The sequence below is a fragment of the Silurus aristotelis genome (genome assembly GCF_946808225.1).
Source record: "Silurus aristotelis genome assembly, chromosome: 22".
Classification (NCBI taxonomy): Eukaryota; Metazoa; Chordata; class Actinopteri; order Siluriformes; family Siluridae; genus Silurus; species Silurus aristotelis.
This window is the reverse complement of record NC_139595.1, coordinates 19,231,815-19,251,143: the sequence shown is the minus strand read 5'-3', so window position 1 is coordinate 19,251,143 and position 19,329 is coordinate 19,231,815. Positions and strand designations below refer to the sequence as shown.

Here is a 19,329-nt window from a genome sequence, read left to right as displayed (position 1 = left end):
TTTTTTTTTAACAGCGTGTTTTGTGTTTTTTTTCTCTCGTATATTACACTATATTCGACATTCTTTCAGAAAATTGGGTCATTAGTTTTTTTTTTGTGTACACCACAGAACAGGAGGTTATGAGTGGAGATAACAAATCTGGTCATTTTAATTTGTTTATTTCTCTCGCTGGCTCATAAAAAGCTTGTACATAACAACGAATCCCGCTGTGATAATTAAAAGAAGGACGCTGGTAGATTTACAGCCCGAGCCTGGTGATTTATGAGGAACTCGCCGCTCAGGCTGCTGTTTATAAACTTTACCAAAAATATTCACAAACATTTTATTTATTTTTTTAGAAGGTTGTGTTCATATTTTTTTTTTCTTGCTCAAAAATGTTAAGTAGTTAAAATAGATGACCTCGTTTATTTAGATTTGGGTTTGTGGGATGTTGAACAACCTGCATGTGAGATTACTGATTAGTCATCAGCGCAGGATCCATCAGTGGCTTCACCATTCAGCATTCAGCTTCTCTCTGAGAAATTCATATGGATCACTATCTGCTTTTTAAAAGCCATAAGAGAGGGACAGGAAATGGGCGAGGACATGTGTACCCCACTCTACCCCGCCCCGCCCTGCCCCGCCCCACTCTGCTTTATTGTGCCCATAGAGATGGAGAGAGAGATGGAGATATAGATAAAAAGATGGAGAGATGGAGATAGAGAAGAAGACATGGATTCAGAGATGTAGATAGATAGATAGATAGATAGATAGATAGATAGATAGATAGATAGATAGATAGATAGATAGATAGATAGATAGATAGATAGATAGAGATGGAGAGATGGAGATGAAGCTAAAGATGGAGAGAAAGAGATAGAGAAAGTGATGAAGAGATGGATATAGAGATAGAGAGATGGATATAGAGATGGATAGATGGAGATAAAGATGGAGAGATAGAGATGGAGAGACGGATATAGAGATGGAGAGATAAAGATGGAGAGATAGAAATGGAGAGATTGATATAGAGATGGAGATGGATATAAAGATGGAGAGATAGAGATGGAGAAAGTGATGAGATGGATATAGAGATGGAGATTGAGATAGAGAGATGGATAGATGGAGATAAAGATGGAGAGATAGAGATGGAGAGATGGATATAGAGATGGAGAGATAGAGATGGAGATAAAGATGGATAGATGGAGTTAAAGATAGAGATGGAGAGATGGAGATTGAGATAGAGAGATGGATAGATGGGGATAAAGATGGAGAGATAGAGATGGAGATATGGATATAGAGATGGAGATGGATATAAAGATGGAGAGATAGAGATGGAGAGATGGATATACAGATGGAGATGGATATAAAGATTGAGAGATAGAGATGGAGAAAGTGATGAGATGGATATAAAGATGGAGATTGAGATAGAGACATGGATATAAAGATCGATAGATGGATATAGAGATGGAGATAAAGATGGATAGATGGAGATAGAGATGGAGAGATAGAGATGGAGATAAAGATGGAGAGATAGAGATGGAGAGATGGATATAGAGATGGAGATGGATATAAAGATGGAGAGATAGAGATGGAGAAAGTGATGAGATGGATATAGAGATGGAGATTGAGATAGAGAGATGGATATAAAGATCGATAGATGGATATAGAGATGGAGAGATAGAGATGGAGATAAAGATGGATAGATGGAGATAGAGATTTAGATCAGAGCAACAGAGACAGAGATGAGAAAAAAGAAGCCACTGAGATGTAGATGTGTCTACACCGATACGGAGAGACAGAACTTCAGAGACCATGCAGCGTAAAGGTCTGAGTCTCCGCCTTGTTTCTGTCTTCAATCAATCAAATGGCACACACACACACACACACACACACACACACACACACACACACACACACACACACACACCTCAGTGGTCTCAGGAACAGACAGACTGAGACGAGACGAGACAGGGCTACCAGACGAGGGTTGGCTATGCGCTAAAAACACGTCTGACCTCAAATCGAAGATGTCGGCATGAAAGTGTGTCACGTCAAAAATGAGAAATTGTCTCGGGAGTCTTGTTTTGTAGGTTAGACGCCGAACACCGAGAGAATCATCAAAACATGGCAGAAAGAGCTGCAGATAAAGTGCAGCCAGCAGTCTGGAGCTCTCACGCTTTATTTTCAGACACGGCTGAGCAGGAACGTCTCTGTCCTGAGGACCAGCAGGGGACGAGTCATTAGGGAAACATTCATTTTACCTATTTGGAGTTGCGTTTAATTTTAAGGAACATCCATGGAACAAGTGACTTGCTGTTCATGCCTGATGTTAGAGCAGCTCTCGTTTTCTCAAAAAATGAAAATGAAGACAAAATCGAACAATGATGACTTTCATGACATCTACTTCATTTCAATGAGACATAACGGCATTGCGATGTCATGACAAAGGGGGTGTGGCTACGGTGTCAGTCACAATAAACGAGGCGTGGCTTTTGTATTTGTCGGTCTCTGAAAAAAAAGGCGTGGCCTCTGCTTTATTTATATATTTTTTTCACATCAGATGTTTTTAATCGTATCATTTTAAACCCTTAACATTTTTTAAAACTCTACAGAATCCGGCTCATTATTTATTCATCGCTGAAAAAAACGCATCATGAATAATTTATCATATATTTTTTATTCCACTTTATCTTTTCCAGAAATCTCTCACGGATATGTGTAGGAGGATGTGATAAACACACACACACACACACACACACACACACACACACACACACACACACACACGTGTTTAAAATATTCACTTCCTGCTGTAACATCAGCTGTGATTTAGTAATTGACGAGGCACGTGTGAGATAGCAGACACTGGGTTACAGGAAGAGCTTCCTGTTAGATTATTTGTTCAGTGCGTCAACCTGAAAAGATAAACACACACACACGTGTGCGACATGATCCAACACTGTTATCAGCAAGCTGTCTGCGCTACACGTTTGTTAGCGAGTGTGTGCGGTGGGATTGTCGGCTAAGTGCCTTGCTCAAGGGCAGAGTAACACTAATGCTCCTGAGGGACTCGCTCTGTCAGGCCTTTGATTTCTACTCCATCACCCGAGCCGCAGCGGCGCGCGCCGTGGAAGCCGTCCAACTCCGATTTTAGCTGCGTTTTCTCTCTCGTTCTTAACAAAAAAGAAAAGAAGAACGCGGGTGAATCTGTTTTCACGTTTCCACAATTTCCTGTACGGCAAAGACGTTAACAAATAGATCGCCTTTTCATCTTATTGGCACTAGCGTGCACACAGAAACAAACTGCTTAAGCTTTGCTCTTAGCAATATGCTGCGTTTCTCTCGATTGAATCTCCTTGGTAACAGTCTGGCAGCTCGAGCGAGCGAATAAGGCCAGAAAGAAAGCCGGTTTGCGCTGAAGAGCTGCAGCTGAGGTGAAAAAAAAAAAGGAGAGAAAAAGATTCTGCTCTAATTTTCATCTCAGCATAACAGCAGCAGCTCACTGACCATCTGCTTCAGCTCAAATGATTCTCGTGTTTTCACTTATCGAGTCCAGATCGCACAGATGTCCATGTTCCGTCTGCCAATTAGTGACATTTCTACATTACTTCTAAATCAAATACGTGATGGATAAAGTGTGAGCGTCGCTGCGTGACTTTTCCACACCGTAGCTGATCTAGGTTCAGGGATCAGAGTTCGTTAGAAACGTTACAGGGATTGAAAAACGTAACGAACGTTTAGGGTAAAAGAAGAAAACTTTATTGTTGCAGCAAACATTTTCCTCGAAACAGCATCACTTCCTGTTCAGAATTCGTCACTTCCTGTTTCATGAAATACACGATGGTGACGGTAACAGTGTTTTCCCCGGGTTAATCACAATCGCAGAGTTCGTTAACGTTATTTATATATATATATATATATATGCAAATGAAGGAGGCGTGGCCTCTATACCTGTTCATCCAAGTAAAAGAGGTGTGGCTTCTGTGTGTAGGTCAATATCATGTGGGTGTGGCTTCGGTGTCAATCACAATTAATTAGATGTGGCCTATGTTTTTCCTTACAATGAAGGAGGTGTGGCTTCTGTGTTAGTCACAATTAAGGAGGTGTGGCTTCTGTGTCAGTCAGAGTGGAGGAGGTGTGGCTTCTGTCAATCACAGTGAATGAGGTCTGACTTCTGTGTCAGTTACAGTGAAGGAGGTGTGGCCTCTGAGTCCATTACAAAGGAGGTGTGGCCTCTGTGTAAGTCACAGTAAAGGAGGCGTGGCTGTCACAGTATTCAGCAACAAACAGTACACGTGGCAGGTTACACCATCATATAATCCACATACATTAGATGTAAATTAGACATGTGAAGAGGATGAAGATGTGCTGCAGGTTGTTCTCACCACCTGAGAGATGCCAATCAACCACTGAGGCTGAAGTCTGAAGCCCAGATAAAAATTCTTCGAAACCGTGCACTTTTTCTTTTCTCCCTGCTATCAGCGATGTTCGCGCCTTCCAGCTCGGCGTCTCGCAGCAGTGTAAAATTGACCTTTCGTGCCAGACGGCGCTGTAATTTGCGGTCAGCGGATCCAGCATCCGAATCTTGATCTAATCAGGAGGCTTTTGTGGTGTGGACGGGGTAGAGGATAATTGAAGCGTTTCCTTTCTCCTGCCTCTTATCGCAGTAGCCAGAGCTCAGGTTCTTGGACGGCACTCTGTTTCTTGTTTGAGAAGAAAAAAGAGGTAGATGAAAGGAAACACTCGGATCCTTGAAGTTCCTCAGCGCACGCTATGAATATTGATACGCCGTTTAACGGGAACTGTCAGGACGGGATCGATGTTTCTAGCCAAGTGAGGACTCGTTAAAAAGACGATTGTTATATCATTTCAACAGTTTCAGTTTCACACACACTCACAAACACACACACACACACACACACACACACACACACACAGTGTTAAAAATGCACTTCTATGTGTCTCTGTAAATACATTTATACAGTGAAAATAGAGAATGCTCGAATGCTATATTTAACATTGATTAGCGAAGGATTTAATTACATTCCTACACATCACTGGTTTACATTCACAGCACAACAATTCTACAATAAAACCATTATTTTCCAATCATTAACACTTATACTGATGACTGCACATAGAAGCTATTACGTTTTTATGCTAGCTCTAGTGTAGCGATCAGTGCTAACAAGGATGTAGCTTTTTTAATAATGTAACTATGATTTAATAATTAGTCACCTGTTCCTATGGTAAACATGATTTTGTTCTCATTAGATGATTAATTTCATGTTTATGAAACTTTAATAATGTATTTGCTTAAGGAGACAATTTGTTGAATACGGAACTTATTTCTTTCTTTAGATTTTTTATCTAATTTATCAAATTTCCTGGTGCGATTTTCAGACTCAGATCTTTCACTTTTTTTAAAACAGGTTTTGTTTTTCATGTTCATTCACATGACTTTCTCTTCAGTCATTTATTTCCACATGATTTTTACTTCTAAGAAAATTTTTTTATTAATCTTTTGATTTTTTTCTACATAATTCAGATATTTTTTTAAAACTTATTATTTTTGTGTCACTTATTCATTCATTATTGTTCCAAACAATTCACATATCACATGATTTTAAAGTTTATTTGTTTATTTACAATGAATCATTATATCGAAAATATATATAACTATTTTATACATCACCCAAATCACTTATAACCTGTCATTCATTAATTTATTCATTTATTCATTTATTTATTTGTTTATTATTCATTCATTCAGGTCAAATGTTTTTTCAATTAATAATTTATTCATTTATTCATTTTTTTGTTATTTTATTCATTCATATATTCAATAATTAACTATAATTATTAATTTATTTCTTCATTAATTTGTTCATTAATTGATCTAATTGTTCATTTATTAATAATTTATTTAATAATTTATTTATTTATTCAGTCAGTCAGTCATTAATTATACATTTATTCATCTATTTATTACACATGATTACCTTCCCTATTTTACATGATTCAATCATTTACACTCGTCTTCACATAATGCCATCGTTTAATTTTTTAATTTTTCATCATCGGACACATTTTCTCACGTGTGATCGCACATTGTTTACAGATCACGTGTTTACACGTGTTCACTGTACAAATATTGAAATGCACCTTCACATGTTTATTTCACACAATCGTCGCATATCACTCACATGATCAGAAACACGTGAGGAAGACATCTGGTATTATTACCCCACTCTCACACGTTTTCTCCATGAGAGACGTGACAGAATCTGTTACCTCACATCAGATCCAAAGGAGACGCCTGGGGTCGTAAATAGGGGACTCGCGGTTTGTGTACAAGTCATCCTTATTTTCTGCACATGTTCCAGTTTTTGGTGTGTGTGTGTGTGTGTGTGTGTGTGTGTGTGTGTGTGTGTGTGTGTGTGTGTGTGTGTGAAATGCTTTACTATTCCCTGTGCACCGTGTGGGATCTGCAGGAGGAAAGAGAAGGCAGGCGTTGACCTCACACACGTCTGCGTGAAGGTGAATGTTCCTCGTTGCCACAGGGAGGAACTTTAGAAGGTCAATGTCGTCCTGACTAATTGCTCTCCGTTGTGAGAATTTAGGAGTAGCCAAGTTCTACAGATGCACTCTCTGTGTGTGTGTGTGTGTGTGTGTGTGTGTGTGTGTGTGTGTGTGTGTGTGTGTGTGTGTGTGTGTGTGTGTTGTTTTACTATCAGCCTGTTCAGCACGCCAAGTTATTATATTGTTTTCCCCCTTGCTCAGGCAGATTGTTTTATTAGGCTTGTTTGGATCGAGATCGTTCCACGCCCTCTGTAGCGATGATTAGCGAATGAAACGGCAGCATGGATCATCTGATAAGTAACCTGAAAATGATCACGTCTCTGGAGCGCTTCACTCTTCCTTTTAGCTTCCTGTTTGCCCTCGGGCTTGTTGTTGGCACGGAGCTGCTTAGCTGTAAATGTGTTTACTGTAATTATAGATTGTTGCAGAATTTTGCGCGTTGACGCTCTGTCGTTACGGATCGGCGGATATTTGAAAAATCTCGGCTGCTCGATTTCCTCGCGTAGAGACGCAGAATAGAGGCGTGTTATTATTCGTTTACAATCTGCATAAAAGATTCATAACCACTTATTACTGATGAGGAAGTGGATAAAGGCAAAAGAAATGCAAATGGCACTTTCACACACACACACACACACACACACACACACACACACACACACACACACTGTTGCAGGCCACAGGCTGTGTGTTTCTCTAATGTCACCATCACAGTAATACGTTTCTGTCTGATGTTGAATAAAATGAATCTGGATTTATGCAAATGGATTTGCTATAAGAGATGGGAGATAAACAAGTAAACAAGGGTCGTATATCAGCGTACACAACGTCATATTAAAATCAAATTCTCATTTAGACAAAAGAAAAATCTTAGCTACAGCAAAGCATAGTTCATGGCTCACAGGAGCGCAACCAGCTGTGCTTTCTCCAGCTCCATGAAGATTTCCTATGCTTTCCATGGGTTGAAGTGAAAGATCTCCTGCTACAGAGCCGTACTGAACGCCTTGGGGATGAATGTAAACGCCGACTGCACGTTCGGTTGAACGAATCTGCACAAATCTCCACAAAATCTAGTGAAACATCTTCCCAGAAGAGTGGAGGTTATTATAACAGCAAATGGAGACTAAATATGGAATGGGATGTTTCGAAATGGTGTCTACAAACTTCTGTTCCTATAATTAAGAAGTGTTTAATGTTCCTTTTGTTTCTATCCAACAAACAAAGTAATATAACGGTATAAAGATTTACTTTGACCAAACTAAATCTATAAACGTCCAGATGTTCCACTTTATTTTCATAGAAAATTTTTCCCTTAGCATGAAGAACAGCTTTCCAGCTTTCACAGAACTTTCATCCACTCATTATCTGTCCGATTACTGTGTTTTTTACTTTTTTAAGAGTTTGTTGCATAGAAATAAAAGGAAGATGAAAGACTATATATATATAGTTTGTATTCTGTGCTCTGACCTGTATTTCTCTCAACACCACTTTGGGTGAACTTGGAGCAGTGGTGATTAAAGCAGTTCCATGTTTAGCGTTTTGGGAAATATAACGCGTCTTGGCGGTGAGATGACGACGGCGTAAATCGGTCCACGCTCCTTTCCCTCGTCGCTCGTGTTTCATATTCAGCTCTACTTTTCACCTGGGCACCAAAGGTTTTCTCCTCCAAATGTCACAGGAGCCGAGTGTCTGCACTCACTGTTTCACCCGAGTCCAAAAGACGCTAACGCTGACGCTAACGCTAACGCTGGCGGAGTTGTGAGAGGGAATTTAGAAGCGAGAGCATTTGGATGGAGAAAGTTGGTGGAACAAAAATTGCTACTAAGACTGAAAAAAAAACATCACACAGAAATATCCAGTGGATCCTGTTTATATTCAGAGCTCAATCCTGATTGGTCAGAAGCTGTTGATCAAGAGTGCAGGTTTATATGTTTGCATTTCAATAGCAACAAATATAGTACTTTACATTTGTATGTAAGTTTTCTGTAAGGACACGTTTATTTAATAATTAAAAGGAAGGAGTCTCCAGTGTTAGTGTTCGGTAACAGTCAGAGATTAAACTGTATTTATTCTGATATTTAACATACAAATACAAGCAATTTTTTATGAGAAAGAAAGAATTTAAGGAACGACTGTAACAGAAGTAAGAGTAGATGTTTAAAAACCCGTTTCAAGGACATTCAGTGTAACTTTAAATGGATAAAAAGTTTAACGTCGGGTCGTCGCTTCTCCGTCCTTCGGTCTGTTGCCATGACATCGTAACACTGAATGTTTTATTTATTTATCACTTTATGTAGTGTGACATAAAAAGAGCATATTATAGAAAATCTGGAAATCATTGGGAATACTGTCCGGGTTTTCTTTACTCTGAAACAGAAAAAAATAAACATTTCTATGCAACTCAAATTGTTGGAGACGTTGTGGCTCACAAGATGCAAACCACTTTCACATATTTTGTGGATGCCCTGATATCAGGGGGTTTCGGGAAGATATAAATAATGTATTAGAGAAGATTTTTAACATTTCAGTTGACTACAGCTTTGAATTACTTTATATGATTTATGGGAAAGAAGAACATACAGAACGTACATGTGTACAGAAGAATTCTTGCTTCAAGTAAAAAAGTTGTTACTAGATGCTGGATTATAGATTAGATAGATACATTAGATTAGATTATAAATCTAATCCGCCACAAATACAGGATTGGATTGAAGTTGTGAAAAGTATATTTACTATGGAGAAAATTACATTTTGTGTGAATAACTATTAAGATGTATTGGTTAACTTTTGATCTAAATGGATTTAATATAAGACTCCTATTGAACTAAATCAGTTTTTTGTTTGTTTTGGTTTTTTTTTTTTTTTTTTATAGAAACAATATTTTATGTTTAGTTTTTTGGAGATTGCGTCCAATTTCCTTTTCTAGTGTAAATAGTTTCTGTAGAATTGGAAGATAATTTTTAAAGATATTTTGATCTGTTATTGCCATGAAGAACTTGCTGATCTTTCTTTCTTTCTTTCTTTCTTTCTTTCTTTCTTTCTTTCTTTCTTTCTTTCTTTCTTTCTTTCTTTCTTTCTTTCTTTCTTTCTTTCTTTCTTTTCCCTTCTGATTAGGGAGTATATTTAAGTCAGAGGTTTTGTATCGAATGTATAAACAGATGTTGTGTCTCTTTGCGCTGAAATTTTTAAAAATAAATAGATAAATAAATAAATAAATAAATAAATAAATAAATAAATAAGTTTGTATTTAATAATGTAAATATATTAGACAATTAGTAGGTATTTGTATATATATTATACAACATGTTTTTTTCCCCAGTCATAGGTGGTTCTTTGGAGATATACAATTATATTTTGTCTTTGGATGCAGCATGAAATTTTCCCTCCAAACCTGTTCCATGGCTTTCCATTGGTTGGAGGGAAGATCTCCTGCTATTAAACCCTATTGAACATGAATGAATGTGAAGGCTGAACGCACCCCAGGCCTCCTCACCTCACCAACATCACTACTTTGCATGATTCATGAAAAAGAAAATAATTTATGTTCAGACACGTGATATATAAACCATGTGTAAGTTCTGTGTCTGAACTGAATGGAGAAGTGAAACAGAAATGTTCTGCTCCAGCTTGCACATTTTCAGTCGTTTTTGTGGTTAGGGTTTTATTCCCGGAGCCCCGGCATTGTAAATCAGCGGCGCTACACACTTATCTTACTCAATTAACAACAATTAAAGCATGCGAACGCGGGTAAAAGCAGTGTGTAAGAGTTTTCTCAAAAAGCCAGCTCAGTTCACATCGTGCTAAATGAGGAATAATCGCTCGGTATTGTGTAAAGATTTCTGTTTAAAAGAAAGGGAGGTTTGAGTACAGCGGCTGCTACTGTTCCCTCGAGCATTTCTTTTATAATTTAACAAATCCGTGACAAAAAGGTTTTCACGTAACGTCAGACTTCACGCACAAGCTGGAGCATGTGGAGGATTAACATCAGTGTCAGTCATCGTCGTCTCAGTTCTTTATTTATTTATTTTCATGGACAGCTTTCTGAAGATCAGAGGAGATAATAATATACAGAGTTTTTATGTCTATATGAATCCTGGATTCTGATTGGTTAGAATGAGCTGATTGGTTTTCTTTAACTCTGACAGTAGCGCAGATCGTTGTGATGAGAATACGTTTAGTGCAAGCCCTTCACTAACAAAAAGAAGCTAAAACCTGTATCTAGCGTTCAGCATTGATGGTCTTTTGATGCTCATTCCACAGGCACTAATGCAACACCATGCCAGCAGAGATGTGGCTTTTTGAACTGAGCGCTGATAAAAAGCCAGATAGTCCCACTCCTCTTTAGTCCGGAGGACGTGGTGTCCAAAAAGAAATTAAAATTTTGATTCGTCTGGCCACCGAGCAGTTTTCCAGGTTGCCTCAGTACATTTTGAATGAGTTTTGGTCCAGAGAGGATGGTGGCATTTCTGGATCATGTTCAAACATAACTACTTTTTTTTTTTTTTTTTTTTTTTTTTTTTTGCATGGTAGAGCATTTGTGAATGACACTGCAAACTGTGTTCACAGACAATGATTTCTGGAGGTGTTATTGAGAGAATGCAGTGATTTCCAGATTTACAGAAACATTAATCATGTCTTATTGTGTTTTAAATGCTGTGCCTCCTGAGGGCCCAAAGATCACGACCATCCGATATCGATTTCCCCTGTGTCCCTTGTGCACAAAGATTTCACCAGATTCTTTGAAACTTTTGAAGATATTTTGTTCTGTAAATGATTTGATATTCAACTGTTTTGCAATTTAAAGTTAAAAAACATTATTCTGAAATTTGTTTGTGATTGGTGAAGCTCCGCCCATCTTTACTTCTCAGAGACTCTGCATCTCTTAGATACACTTTTTATACTCAATCGTCTGACCTGCTGTCATTAACCTCATTAGTCGCAAAATGTTTCTTTATTTGTTTTCATTTTAACACGCACTTTTCCATCAAATTTAAATGACCTTTTTTTTTTTACTTAAAATGGTACATTTCCTCAGTTTACTGATATGTTTTCTTTGTAAAATTAAATATTTGTTTATGAGATTTTGAATCATTGCATTCTGTTTTTATTTACTTTCACGCAGTGTCCTGACTTTTGTGGAATTTGGTTTGTATTTATATCCATGAGCAGCTTTGTGAAGACCAGGCTGAGAAGATCAAATAAATAATATACAGAACTTTTTATATCTGATTTATATTCTGATTGGTTCGGAGGAGCTGATTGTTTTTTTTAACTCTGACAGGAGTGCAGTTTTTTACTGCAAATCCGGAAGCGTTTTCTCCTTCACCTTACATTTAAGTTCTATGCTGCATGATGATGCAACTTGTTACAGACTCATTTATTTTCTTCGTCCTTCTCCAGCTGCACTCCAACTCAGATAAAGGTGACGGCTCGATCCTGTATCTACTCTCCGGAGAAGGCGCCGGTACCATCTTCAGTATTAATGAGTCCACAGGAGATATTCATGCCACCAAGAGCTTGGACCGCGAGAAGAAGAACCACTACGTCCTCCATGCTCGTGCCATCCACAGCGTCACACATCACACCGTGGAACCTGAGTCCGAGTTCATCATCAAGGTTCAGGATGTGAACGACAATGCTCCTACCTTTCCCAACGGCCCGTTCGCTGCCTCCGTCCCTGAGATGGCCGACATTGGTGAGTGTGTGTGTGTGTGTGTGTGTGTGTGTGTGTGTGTGTGTGTGTGTGTGTGTGTGGTTGAAAGAGAATAGAAGAAATAAAAAATTAAACACTAGTGAGGTCTAAAAAAAAACAGAGGCGTTGCTTCATACTCAGAAAAAAACCCAGAAGCTGTTTTCGAAAGATGATTTATTCTGGACTTCACACGAAATCTCCAGGAAAATGTGTTGAAACTGTAAATTTCACTGAGGCAGAAACTTCTTTCAGCTTAAGAGCTCAAGCTCAAGTGATGATACAGGTGAAGGTGTGAGGTGCAACTGGAAGTTTATATACGATTTGTTACATCTACAACTGGATGTTTCTATGGTTACAGTTGTTTATAAACACCACCTTCATTTAGATTCAACTAACGAACACAAACAACCAACACTCTGAACTCGCACCTGAACTCCTTGCAGCCAATCACAATCCTCTATTCACACCTGAACTCCTTCCAGCCAATCACAATCCACTATTCACACCTGGACTCCTTCCAGCCAATCACAATTCACTATTCACACCTGAACTCCTTGCAGCCAATCACAATCTTCTATTCACACCTGAACTCCTTCCAGCCAATCACAATTCACTATTCACACCTGAACTCCTTCCAGCCAATCACAATCCACTATTCACACCTGAACTCCTTTCAGCCAATCACAATCCACTATTCACACCTGAACTCCTTCCAGCCAATCACAATCCACTATTTACACCTGAACTCCTTCCAGCCAATCACGATCCACTATTCACACCTGAACTCCTTCCAGCCAATCACAATCCACTATTTACACCTGAACTCCTTCCAGCCAATCACAATCCACTATTCACACCTGAACTCCTTCCAGCCAATCACAATCCACTATTTACACCTGAACTCCTTCCAGCCAATCACAATTCACTATTCACACCTGAACTCCTTGCAGCCAATCACAATTCACTATTCACACCTGAACTCCTTCCAGCCAATCACAATTCACTATTCACACCTGAAATCCTTCCAGCCAATCACAATCCACTATTCACACCTGGACTCCTTCCAGCCAATCACAATTCACTATTCACACCTGAACTCCTTCCAGCCAATCACAATCCACTATTCACACCTGAACTCCTTCCAGCCAATCACAATCCACTATTCACACCTGAACTCCTTCCAGCCAATCACAATCCACTATTTACACCTGAACTCCTTCCAGCCAATCACAATCCACTATTCATACCTGAACTCCTTCCAGCCAATCACAATCCACTATTCACAAAATAAAATCCATATCTGGAATCAGGGTGGTGTGTGGTGTGTGAGCTGCTCATGGCTTTATTAGCTCAGTCATCAGTTTGTGATGGAGCGCTGCAGCATCCCGGGTCTTCCACGATGTCTCGCTTGTTTGCAGCTACAATTTATGAGATCTTGGCGTGGTTACAGAAAGCCTCCAGAGAGCATCCGGCATTTTAAACAGCTTCAGCCGGAGGAGCAAAAACTGTTGTTTCAGCATCGCGGCGCAGGATCGGCCCCGTATACACCACATTTCACATGCTAAAAAAACTTTTAGTAACATTTGTGCTGACTCCATGATACTGGAGCGTGATTCCTTGGACCGTTTCCCGGCTTCTGGAAATCGGCTGCTGTGTAAAAGCTGAGCAAAACACAACACTTACCTGCTTTTCGCCTCGGCAGGCGCTGTCCAGCCCGGCTGATAAATAACTCTGCGGGAATGTGTTAGGAAAACGCTAATTGTGCACAGACCTTTTCCTCCCTCTTGCAATCGATTAGCAGAGCTCAGGCTAGAAGTGATCAATTCCTCACCACCACCCCGGTGCACACACACACACACACACACACACACACACACACACACACACACACATACACACACATATCAGAGGACTCCGATTGAACTGCCTACTTCACAACTCGATTTACCTCACACACTCACACACACACACACACACACACACACACACACACACAGAGGAAAAATAAATGAATAAATTATGAAAGGAAATACAGAAGTGCTACAGATGGAGTTCTCCCGCTGCAACGCACGACGCTGATGGATGAAATGATTTGTTTGTGTTGATGGAACTCTCCCCGGCCGAAAGACTCAGCAGGAGCTGGAGCAGGAGCAGGAGCAGTCGACTAAATAAAAAGGCCTGCATGTTTTTATATGCTAGAGTAATCCCCGAGAGGAAATGGTCTGTTTTTCCTCCTGGAAGGAAGTGGAGTTCAGAGTGCAGACTCGGCTGCGGTACAGCGCTCCTTGAGCAGTTAAGCTGAGGGTTAAAGGCTTCACTCGATCCTACAGCAGCGCTTTGGGAGGTCTGGGTTTAAACTTATAATCACCCGGTCACCAGCTCTGAAACTCTCCAACTGCCAGAAAAATTTGTCTCTTCTGTGTCAACATTTGGTTTATTGAACGTGAGAGTGGTGGAGAGCCTCTATCAGAAAACCACACTGCAGGAGAAAAGGGGTTTGGAGGATAGAAGATAGAAGTTAGGATAGATAGATAGATAGATAGATAGATAGATAGATAGATAGATAGATAGATAGATAGATAGATAGATAGATAGATAGATAGATAGACAGACAGACAGACAGACAGACAGACAGACAGACAGACAGACAGACAGACAGACAGACGTTTAGGGTTAATAAGCGTCACCCTGCACCACACACATCCTCTCATGTTTGCTGTTCCATATATTCCAGTCCTTTGTCTTTCTCTCCACCTAATTACATGATATAACATGTTTGATTAATATAATTTAAACCTTTAACATTAAGCCACACCCACAAAACTCCATATAAGGCAAAGAGAGTCAAAACAATCTGGAGACTAAACCCTGAAGGAGAGGCGTCTTAATCATGGTACTGGAATCTGGGGCAGGTTCATGATTAGACCTAGAGAGGTGATTCCTATCAGAGCAGGTCCTCTGTGATTTGCATGAATTAAACCCACTCAAACGTCTTTGTGCTCTTTCTGCTTCCATACAGGAACGTCGGTTATCCAGATCACTGCCACGGACGCCGACGACCCCACGTACGGCAACAGTGCCAGGATCGTCTACAGCGTCCTGCAGGGCCAGTCATATTTCAGCATTGACCCCAAAACCGGTGAGCAAAATCAGAGCATGGCTTCTTCTTCTTCTTCGTCTTCTTCTTCTTCTTCTTCTTCTGCTCCCCAATGCTGCTATTTACACACACTCATCACTCTCTCCCCCATTATACTGCCTTCTACAGGGAGCCGAGCAGCTCAGCCTCAATATCATCCTCTCACACATCACTTGTCTGAGAGACAAAACGAAAACTTGTGTGTGTGTTTGTGTGTGTGTGTGTGGGGGGGGGGGGGTTTAAGGTTATCGCCAGGCACTCAGGAAGGAAAGATGCCACGTGTCTGCTTTAGTTAAAAGGCTACAAACGTTTGCAGTACAAAGAATACGAGTGTCGACTTTTCTACTGTTTTCATCTGAATGAAAAAAGTGGCTGTGTGTCTCATACATTTCTTCATGTACATGTTTAATATTAGCCAAAACACACAAATAGAATTTATTTGGTCATTTAAACTATAAAAATTTTATATTTATGTGACACGAAATCAAGAGCTCATCAGAATGAGGAGAAATCAAAAAGTGTGTTAGACAGACAGACAGACAGACAGACAGACAGACAGACAGACAGACAGACAGACAGACTCAATATTTTTCATTATTCTCCTCTAAATTGTGTACCTGCCAGGATTATGGCTCTAGAATACGTTTCCCATCAGCCACTGCACCCTCACCTGTCCTATCACATGATCTCTGTACCTGAATCGGGTAGTGCATTAAAGACCCCCTGTATATTATCTCACTGCACTTGTTCTTCGCTCATCCAGGTTTATTTCTGTTCTATTAATCTCCTGTGTTGTTTTTTCGATGTCCCTCGTGTTCACTTCCTGCTTCCTAAAATGGCGAAGAGTCAACTGTTGGACTCGTTCGCTAAGATGATACACGACGGCATTTCTCATAAAAATCAGGTTGTGTTGGCAAGTAATCAGTGAGAGAGAAAGAGAGAGAGAGAGAGAGAGAGAGAGAGAGAGAGAGAGAGAGAGAGAGAGAGAGAGTGTGAGTCAGTCCACTGCAGCAGACCCTTTAAGAGCAGAGCATCAGGGAGCCTATTAAACAACCTTCTTATTGTGCAGGTTATTGTGCCGGCCTCTGCAGACTGTAATTGACGTCCTCTCTTATTGTGGAGGGCCTTTCAGTCAGCCTGTTCTGCGCTTCCACAGAAATGAGACGAGCCGCGGAGTGCTCCCTCCTTCCCTCTTTCCCTCCTTCCCTTCTTCCCTCCCTTTACCACAATGCCTCTTTTGTTGCCTTGTCTTTGTGGGCAAAGCATCCCGGTAAACGTCTGTACAGGCCTTCGAGTGCATAAAGTGGATGGATTGCATGTGTGTGTGTGTGTGTGTGTGTGTGTGTGTGTGTGTGTGTGTGTGTGTGTGTGTGTGTGTGTGTGTGTGTGTGTGTGTGTGTGTGTGTGTGTGTGTGTGTGTGTAAAAACACAGAGAGAAAAAGAGATGGATGGTGTTGCATGAGCGAGAAACAGACCGAGCAGTGATTATATGTTGAACTGGACCTGAACCTGGCCATAAAGGTGTGTTATATAAAATTCCTGAGATATCTCAGAGAGAATGATATCGCTCTCCGCTCAAAGCCACCAAGGAGAAAAAGCGTGACTGCTCGAAGCCTGCAGTGGAAGAAGGTCCGCGTCGAGCGTGAAGGTTATGTGTGTGTTACGTCAAAGGGAATTTATTCACCTACTGTGTAACTACGTGTTTTAAGGCAAGTTAAAATAAAACACACCAAACAATAAAACAGGACAGAAGAACTTTTTCTTATATTATATTATATTATATTATATTATATTATATTATATTATATTATATTATATTATATTATATTATATATTATTTTTTTATAAAATATTATTTTATAATAGTATTGATATTTTTTAAAAGACTGTGTTTTGGACGAATTTAGGACAAAACCTTATTCTTACAGGTCTGAAAAAGTATCACATGACATTTCTATGATTTGTATTACAAACTATTGATCTGCTAAACACTTGCTGGATCAATAGATAGGAAGATGTTCCACTAGATGTTGAAGTGTGCTTGTGGAGATCTGTGCTCATTCAGCCACAGGGGTGTTAGTAAAAGTTAGAAAAAGGTGAAAGTAATAATTACAATTTATAGCCAAAAGGTTGTGGACATCTGAGCATAAGATTGCTATGAGCTTCTTATTCCACATTTAGTCTCCATTGAGCCATGGAGGTGAGGTAAGGAGGTTCCTGGGGTGCAGTCAGCAGTCACATTCATCCCAAAGGTGTTCAGTAGGGTTTATAGTAGCAGGAGACCTTCCACTCCAACGTTACCATGTAAAGCAGATCTTCATGGAGCTTTTTTTTTTTTTTTTGTAAAATATCTGTGAGGTTTATTTTACTTATTTATTTTATTTTATAATAATCTTCTTCTTCTTCTTCTTCTTCTTCTTCTTCTTCTTCTTCTTTCGGCTGCTCCCATTAGGGGTCGCCACAGCGGATCATCCGTCTTCATACCACCCTGTCCTCTATATCTGCCTCTTTTACACCAACTACCTGCATGTCATCCCTCACCACATCCATGAACCTCCTCCTTGGCCTTTTTTCCTCCTACCTGGTGGCTCCATCTTCAGCATTTTTCTACCAATATACACTAATCATGACATCAGTTTCAGTGTTTATATTTTATTTTATAATAATAATGATCATTATTATTATTATTTTACATTAAATTTGTATTTCCAATTTCTATGCTTGGAAATCACTTTTTTTAATTAATTAATTAATTAATTAATTAATTAATTTTTTTGTTTTTGTTTTTATTATTATTTATTTATTTATTTATTTATTTATTTATTTATTTATTTATTTATTCAGCGTATGGAATGTTTTGCGGTGCATTTAAATAAAAGTTATAGTAAAATTCTTCCTCTTAGTTTGAGAGCAGATTTTCTTCCTAGAAGCATTAAATATAAATTTTTTACCACCGCTGTTTTTTTTTCCCTCGTAGCTTCAGAGCTCCCCGTATCTGTGTTTATGTCTGATGACAGGTGGAGGTCAGGATGTGCAGGATCGAGGTCGACGTGTCGTATTTGCAGGGTTTGACGTGATGCTCAGCAGGCGGTTCGAGGGTTCACAGGGTCACACGTGTAAACGTGCGTTTTTGTGCTCACGTTTAATGCCATGAATCAGGTTCAGGATATAAAATACGAATGATAAAAAGAAAAGAGTGAACGAAAGCTGATCGAGTGCTCAGGATTCTCCTTTCGCATCATGTGTCTACAGAAAACAGCTTACGACCTCTGATCATTTATCTGACCTACGTTTAAACATATACTTAAACTCTTAGTTCGATGTCCTCATTGTCCTTAGTTTTTTCTTTGTAAGCTTTTGGCACCTACTGTATGGGATCCCGAGCTTCATGCTACACTGCACTTATTAACATTTCTAGTTTTTTTATTGCTTGTGTTTTAAATGTATGTTTTATATATATACAGTATATATATATATATATATTATTATTATAATTATTATAATTATTATTATTATTATTATACAGATGTGTGTCTCCAAAGTTGTGCTGACTGTTTGCAGAAGAACTCAAACTAACGAAGGATCATTTTTATTTGTGTATGAACCGAGGAGAGGCACCCTCTCCCCCCAGCCCTGCCTCCTTACCCCCCACTTATTCCCCCGGTGTTATTAGCTAACTCGCCTCGACAGCGTCACACATGGAGAGCTTTTCAGAAGCTGTGAGAGAAGTTCCCGGGCCGTTCCGCCTTCGCTGTCCGACCTCGTTTTCTCTCGTCGCTCGGTGCCTGTAGCCACAACACACCGAGGGCCTGTTTAACGTGAAGGTTTGGCTCCTCAGTGGCTCGGTGTCCAGCTGAGAGGCCACGAGCTGGCAGGTGCGATCTGCAGACGATGTGTGAGGTGAAGTGTGTGTGTGACGTTCTCTCTGGGAATGAACCCA

General features: G+C 39.7%; 1 protein-coding gene across 3 annotated transcripts in view; it reads left to right on the top strand.

Moving 5' to 3' along the window:
- LOC310717557 (cadherin-18-like) overlaps positions 1 to 19,329 on the top strand; it is a 49,505-nt gene that overhangs the window by 15,176 nt on the left and 15,000 nt on the right. For all 3 annotated transcript variants that reach the window (XR_014530871.1, XM_083525784.1, XM_083525785.1), the window contains 2 exons: positions 11,962 to 12,256; positions 15,273 to 15,392. Coding sequence is in view for 2 of the 3 variants with exons in the window: in XM_083525784.1 (XP_083381910.1) it covers positions 11,962 to 12,256; positions 15,273 to 15,392 (415 nt within the window). In the remaining variant the exon portion in view is untranslated. The remainder of the gene's footprint in view (positions 1 to 11,961; positions 12,257 to 15,272; positions 15,393 to 19,329) is intronic.